We start from the raw sequence: 7,246 nt of genomic DNA on the forward strand, positions 1-7,246 counted from the left end.
CGATGATGACAACCCTTTCTCAGCAAGCAGCAGCCAGAAAGATTACAATGCTCCATCTCCCTACGATTCTCGTGATTAATAAATAAATATACAACCAGGAAAAAAACATGAGCAAATTGACAGTGGGGATTGTGGCAGGCCAGGTCTCACTAACGCAGACCTCTGTAACAAGTGTTTTAGTACTGTCTAAGCAGTTAAATATTAAAAGCCAAGGCCTCTATACAAAGGCTGGGATATAAGAAAAGCCCAAAGAGGTTAGCTTAGGCCCTTCCTGGGTCTTAAAACATAACAAAATAATGAAGGTATTCCTAACAAGACTCACTTAGGGTTAAGCCAGTTTTATTGAGAAGAAAACTCCCCAAACCTCTGTGATTCAGCAGAAGGCAAAGTAAGGGTAACTACCCCAGCACTTACACCCATTTAAATTAAGTAAATTTACTGAAGCTCCAGACAAAGGTCTTCAAGACTCAATCCTTAGTTGTAGATTAAAATAAGTTAATCACTTACGTCTTTAGATAAATGTAAACTTACGTATAAACATATAGCTTAGAAAGTATATAAGCTCTGAAAAACGTTGTAATTTTAAGTTGGTCTGGTAATAATTTCCAGGTCTTTTCCCTGCAATCGGTTGTAGAAATAAAAACTCTCTACGTAGTCAGTTAATGTGCATCTTGTTATTAGGCAATGAAAAATAGCAGCCCAAACCTCAGTTTGGTCTGGGAACTGCACCCCAGCCTGGGCAACAAGTGTGAAACTCCATCTCAAACAAACAAAAAGAAGTGCAGCACAGTTGGAAATCAGTTTGAAAGTTCCTAGTAGCGGCGGGACTCTGAGAGGTCAGGGGTGTGTGGCAGGGTCACCCACCTCCATCCATGTGCTTCAGCGCCTTCTCAGCTTCATCTGGATTCTCAAACTCTACGTATGCATAGCCTTTGGACAGATGGGGATGCATCCTTTCCACGGGCATGTCAATCATTTTAATTTTCCCATAGGTGGAAAATATCTCCATGATGTGATCCTAGAGGGAAAGAAGGATCACTCGAACGCCCACCTACCAGTCATGTCAGACGCAGAGAGTTCACCACATCATGACTAAAACCTCAGCAGGGTAAAACATTCCATCTGACAAGTACCAGTGTTGTTCTGGGATTAATCTCCTAGACACATGTATTAATGGTCCACTAAGAGGAACGAATCAGTGCTCTACTCAAACCACGTGCCCCAGTCCCTGAAAGGCTACGTTCTAAGTTCACCTGCAGGCACAGGCTTGCTTGTCTACACCCCACTGCTCACTGGAGACATCCGTGATCCTCACCTTTGTCACATTCCTGGTGAGTCTCCCAATATGCACTTTGGTGGGCTTAGGAGATGGGCTCCGCCTTTTCCTCTCCTTTTCATCTCTTTTAGGTGGTTTGGATCTGATTGAGAAAACAAAACACCAGAAACAGTTTCTGTCAAGTCAAAATGTACTAGATTCCTTTCGAGTGGGCTCTTATCTGCTTGTGTGACAGTTTTCCCAAGGAAGACTTTCCTACTAGTTGCATTACTCCTGTCTCAGAAATCCTACTAACACAGAAAGACTCCTTCTGGGTCCCTTTTATAACCTCAGTGGTAAATCTGTAGCCCCCAGCTTTTAAACTTTAGATCCCAGACACAGGGCACTCACTTGGAGCGAGAGCGCCTCCTGTTGTCGTGTCTGCGCCGAGAAGGACTTGGAGAGCCGGAAGAGCTGCTGGAGCTGGAGCTGCGGGAGGTGCTGGAGCTTCCTGAGCGGCTGGATGCTGAGGAAGAGCTGGAGCCACTGCTTGAGCCAGTGCTGGTGCTGGAGCCTGAGCTGGAAGTCGAGCTGGACCGAGATCTGAGGGCAAGATGAGGTGTCACAACCACCACGTGCCAAGTCTCACAGTACAGACGCCTCCTCCAAGTCTGTTGCGTTCCCTCCAGGAGAAGGCTGCTGTTTGGGTGTCTCCAGGCCTCACTGCTTTCCCCAATGGGGAAAACATCACCCCCCAATCCCCCAGCAAGCCAGAGCCCTAGGTGTCACATTGTGTGTGGGACAGGACGGAGGGGACGGGCGGCCTTCTACCCATACAGAAGCCCTTCCTGCTGAGAGGCAAAGGACTCTAGCAAAAGTCGGAACTGTCAACTCAGGCTGGGAAGGCAGCTGCTGGCTGAGGCTGACCCAGGCTTGATTGATTTTTTCTTTTGAGACAGGGTCTGTCACCCAGGCTGGAGTGCAGTGGCATGATCTCCGCACACTGCGGCTTCAATCCCCTGGAATCAAGCCATCCTCCTGACTCAGCCTTCCGAGTAGCAGGGAGTACAGGAATGTACCACCACACCCGACTAATTTTATTTTCCTCAAACTCCTGGGCTCAAGCCACCCTCTTGCCTCAGCCCTCCCAAGTGGCTGGCACTACAGATGCATGCCACCACTCTCAGCTAATTTTAAAAATTACTTTTTGTAGAGATGAGTTCTTGTTTTGTTGCCCAGGCTGGTCTTGAACTCCAGGCCTCAAGCAATCCTCCTGCCTCGGCTTCCCAAAGGGCCGGGATTACAGGCATGAGCCACTACACCTGGCCAGTCTGCCATAAATTAGGGTCTCTACTAACAATCAGAGGATGTGTTTTCTTTGTAAATAATCAAGAAAACTGAGCCATCTGTGGGGAGTAGGGGTGTGGCTGTGGCACAGGTCCCCTCCAGACTCCAGGCCAGCCCGCCCCACCTGGTACTGCTGCTACCACTGGAAGCACTGCGCCTCTTTCGGGTTTTGTCCCTGCCGCGATCCTTCTCACTTGACTCCTTGGTGGCCCCTTTATCTTTTGAGCGATCCTTGGACTTCTCATCTGAGCGGTCCTTGCGTTTGGTGGGTGAAGGAGCCCTGGATGGTGAGAAAGAGTGTGAGACTGCGTGCTCCTCTGACAAAACCCAAACAGCACAACCCAAAAGAGGGGATCAGCAGGGCCACAGAAACCCCAGGTGATCAGAGTAAAGTGGCCTGTGGCTCAGAACACTGACTGTAGAATGCAGAACATTCTCCACTTCCCCCTTTCTGCGGGTCCCTAGCAGTAAACACCCCCAAGTAGCACTAGAAAAATCTTACAGAAGGATTACCTAGTGCTGGACTTTTTATTATTTTCTTTGACTCCTAGCAAGCTCTTCTTTTTCACTCCTGATAAATCCATTCTCCCCTTCTGAGGTGTTCAAAGCAGCAATGGCGGCCTCACTTATCTGAACTCTCACTTCTAACTTGATTTTGAGAAACGATCCCTAATCGATTGCAATTTACGCCAAAGAGCAGCCTAATAACAAGATAAAAGGGTTTAAAGAGTGAACGAATTGGCAAGGCAACAAGTCTACTTTGCAGTCAAAAGCTGAGCACACAAAAAGACAGCAAGGGAGCACAGTAAGCAATGAGTGTCCACACAGTCAGGAACACACAGGGACAATCCCCATGTGCTCATGGAGGCATCTCTACCCTGCACAGCAGGCACAGGCACAACTGTCGCCCCCACTTATATTTTTCTTAAAAAAATGGAGGAGATGGTGGGGCCCATCACTGTTATTTTACAGGCTGAACAATTCAGTTTTCACCCACAAGTCTGATGAGCCCCTGCAGTCCTTTCAAAATGCCACAGCACCACATTCACATGCAGAACAGAGAAAAACCTATTAAGGGTGGTCTCCAGATAGGATTAGATCTCCTGTTTTATTGTGGCAATTTGCCTTTAGGATACACGGATGTGACTGGAAGCAAAAATCATTTCAAAAGTGACTGGTACCAGCATTAAAACACTTAATACCCAAAAGCAAACAGATGAAACGTACCATATGAACATTTAAAAAGCAGAAGAATCATTTTAAAAAGCAGTAATTGCACTGTACTTTAATAATATGCATATTGAGTGTAGGGGAAAATACATGCAAGTCTGCAATTTACTTTGAAAGAAAAACTAAGATTGATGGGTGGCTAGATACACCATCTAGCAAATACAGCAGAAATATAACTTACAGACTCTTAACCTCTGAGTTTTGTTTTGTTTTGTTTTGAGATGGAGACTTGCTCTGTCACCCAGGCTGGAGTGCAGTGGCATGATCTTGGCTCACTGCAACCTCCACCTCCTGGGTTCAAGTGTTTCTTCTGCGTCAGCCTCCTGAGTAGCTGGGACTACGGGTGCTTGCCATCAAGCCTGGCTAATTTTTGTACTTTTAGTAGAGACAGGGTTTCACCATATTGACCAGGCTGGTCTCCAACTCCTGACCTCGTCATCCACCAACCTTGGCCTCCCAAAGTGCTGGGATTACAGGCGTGAGCCACCAGACCTGGCCCTTAAGTAGTCTTTATGTGGGTATTAATTGTATAATTTGACCTTCCTGTGCTTTAAAATATTTTCAAAAATAAGATGAAAAAAAAGTAGGCACTGAAATTTCATGAGAGACTGCCTGCAAGAGTTTAGCAAAATGCCTGGACTGCAGAATGTGTTCAAATAGCGGTTACTCATTACTCAAAAGCAAATCACTAATTAGTAATGGGCCCTATTTTCCAGGGACGCCTTCAGTATTTCCAGTAAAGTTCTGCACAAGCTGCAGGAGTTGTTAAGTGTAGCTCTCAGGATGTGAGTCTCAGCTACTTCTGTCTCACCTTCTCCAAGAGCCAGTTGGTAAGGAGGACACAGCACACCAATGGGGTCCTGGTTTCCCTGTGCAGTACCTGCCAGGGGTGCTTCAAAATGCTGCTGAAAACGTGTTCTGACCCAAGAAAGAAAAGCACCTGGCTTTAAACAGTCAAATGAGCCAAGGAGGGCCAAACACCACCTCTGCTGCTCTTGTCCGGGGGTATCATGTTTTGCTTTATAATAGTAAGGTTCTGCAGACACCCAGCAGATAGTGCCTCGACACTGTTGGTGTCCTCGGACAGTCAGTGAGTATCATTCAGAGTATAAATCAGAGTCTGCAACCAGAGGGCCTGGGTTTGATTTGAGGTTTTACTGTGTAATTTTCGACAAGTCACTTATCCTTTCTCAAGTTTCTTATCAATATGGTGACAATTACAATTTCAACTTTATAGTTACCCAGGGCATTAATGAAAAGCTCAATAATGTTAGGAGCAAGATTTGTAAAGGCTCCTCCCTCCCCCAGACATTTGTCTCCAAAGTCACACGTAATTTCTAAACTCTCAGCAGGGTTCCTGCACCCATCTGCCTTAGGATCACCTGCAGCAGAACTGTCCAATAGAAACAGTGTGAGGAGCCACAAGCATCACCTGAAATTCCTTAGTAGCCACATCACAAAAATGGGTGAAATTAATTTTTAACACTTGACACATCCAAAATATTATCTTTCCAACATATAATCAATATACAAATCTACTAATAAAAGTTTACTTTTTTTTCATAGTCTTCTAAAACTGGCATGTGTTTTAACATTTCAGTTTTGATGAGCTGTATTTCACATGCTTAGTAGCCACATGTGGCCAATGGCTACTTTACTGGACAGCACAGACCTAGAGTGGAGGTCACACCCGCAGATTTCAGCCCCACCCCCCAGACCTAAAGATCTGCCCAAATGTACTTTGTGAAATCAAACACCACCAGTTATTCTTAAGCACTCCAAACACTAAGAACCACTGAGTAAGCGGACGGCTCGCTGGGTGCGGTCGAGTGCTAGAAAGCAAAAGTTGAGGTTCTCTGTTCACCCAAGTTCAGGTACCGGCTCAGGACCTCGGTTACCTTCCCCATCCTCCGGAAAGGTGCGCGTCCAACAGCCAGAGAGAGGAGAGAACAATTAGTTAAATCTCGAGGAGAGGGCGTTTCGGCATAAATCTTCAGAGCACCTTCCCCATTTAAGAGTACATTTCAGGCACAGTTCATGAGAAATCAAGACAAAAAGCCTACTCCACGTTTCTCCTCCATCAACCTTAACCTTCCCGTATCCACCCCTCTGGGATAACCCATCAAACTGAGCTCGGCCACCGTGTTCGGTCCATAGTGGGCCGTATCCCCACGGCCTAGCGCCGAGAATTGCACACGGGAGTCCGGGAAACGTTCGCGGAGTACACGTTTGAATTAATGACTCCGAAGGATGGATCGGCCGACCTTCCACCGCATCCCACAAAGAAACTCCGCGCCCGCCGGCACCGGCCCGACACGCCGACCTCGCCGCTCCCCGTCCGCGTTCACTCACAACTCCCCCGTCCAGGCGCCGGGCCGCGAGCGCTTCCAGGGCAGCGCCTGGCGTTGGGGGCTTGGGTCTCCGGCCCGGCGGGAGGGCCCCAAGAACGGAGGCCGCGCTCCCCGCTGCTCCGAGTCCCGCGGGCCTGGCTGGGCCACAGCCGAGCCGACGAAGCAGAGGCGCCCTTCCGTCCGCGGCGGCCTCGATCACTTCCGGGCCACGGCCTCGACACCTCCCACTCCGCCCACCCCGGGCCACACTCTTTCTTCTCGGAGCCCGCACCGCGCTGCCAGGCCACCGCCGCACTGCGGGGCTGAGAAGTGGACCGGCTTCACGATGCGTCCTGCCAGGCCTGACGGGCAGCCCCCGAAACACGGATGCGGTCGGATTCCGCCCCAACTTACATCTTCCCGCCGCCACCACCTCCTCCTGCTTTCCTCAGCCTCCGAGGCCGGCGCCGCTCTGACGTCAGAGTCAAGGAGCGGGAAGACGCCGCCGTCCGGCGCGTAGCGATGACGTAAACGCCTGGCCTAATGGGCGCCGGCGGGGAAGTGTTAGACAGTCACGGCAGTTTGTGGTAGCCGCGTTGGGGACGTTCAGGGTGTCTCCTCGCCGGTAAAGTCCCTGGGACTGACCGGACTGGCTGCACGCTTGCTGGAGCGAGCACATGGGTAGCCTGCAGAGCCTGGGAGGGCCGCGCGATAACCGAGGCTCGTCGTCCGGAGCGGAGGGTGTTATCGCGGCCGTGCCCCGCCCCTTTCCTTGCGCGGGCTCCCTGGGCCCGCCCGGGCCGACTCTGGCCCCTGTCGCCGGCGGTGGAGGCGGGGCTCCAGGCCCGGCAGTGCTGAGGGCGGCAGGGTGGTCGCACAGGAGGGATGCGCAGCCTTTGCGGCCTTGCGTGGCGGGGCGCGGGGGCCTGCAGGGCGGAAGTAGCTTGGAGAGACGGGCTGGGGCAGGACTTGCGTTCGTGCGGTCAAAACCCACTGGTGGCGTTTGGGGTGCTCTCGTGGACGCGGCCTCTGCGCAGGCGAACCCTCCACAGGGTGGGCGCTGCAGGCGGGCTGTGTGGGCAGG

General features: G+C 50.4%; 1 protein-coding gene across 6 annotated transcripts in view; it reads right to left on the minus strand.

The window, feature by feature from the left end:
- Positions 1-6,934, minus strand: part of RNPS1 (RNA binding protein S1, serine-rich domain) — a 27,823-nt gene extending 20,889 nt beyond the window's left edge. For 2 of the 6 annotated variants that reach the window (XM_011966993.1, XM_011966992.1), the window contains exons 1-6: positions 6,577-6,934; positions 3,116-3,303; positions 2,727-2,882; positions 1,667-1,858; positions 1,316-1,418; positions 865-1,018 (exon numbers count right to left, since the gene is read on the minus strand). In XM_011966993.1, the coding sequence (XP_011822383.1) occupies positions 865-1,018; positions 1,316-1,418; positions 1,667-1,858; positions 2,727-2,882; positions 3,116-3,186 (676 nt within the window). In that variant the 5' untranslated portion in view covers positions 3,187-3,303; positions 6,577-6,934. Of the gene's footprint in view, positions 1-864; positions 1,019-1,315; positions 1,419-1,666; positions 1,859-2,726; positions 2,883-3,115; positions 3,304-5,696 lie in introns of all 6 variants that reach the window. The other 4 variants (XM_011966997.1, XM_011966996.1, XM_011966995.1 and 1 more) reach the window with 3 other exon arrangements.
- Positions 6,935-7,246: the final 312 nt, after the last annotated feature.

Source organism: Mandrillus leucophaeus, unplaced genomic scaffold (assembly GCF_000951045.1).
Source record: "Mandrillus leucophaeus isolate KB7577 unplaced genomic scaffold, Mleu.le_1.0 Scaffold78, whole genome shotgun sequence".
NCBI lineage: Eukaryota > Metazoa > Chordata > Mammalia > Primates > Cercopithecidae > Mandrillus > Mandrillus leucophaeus.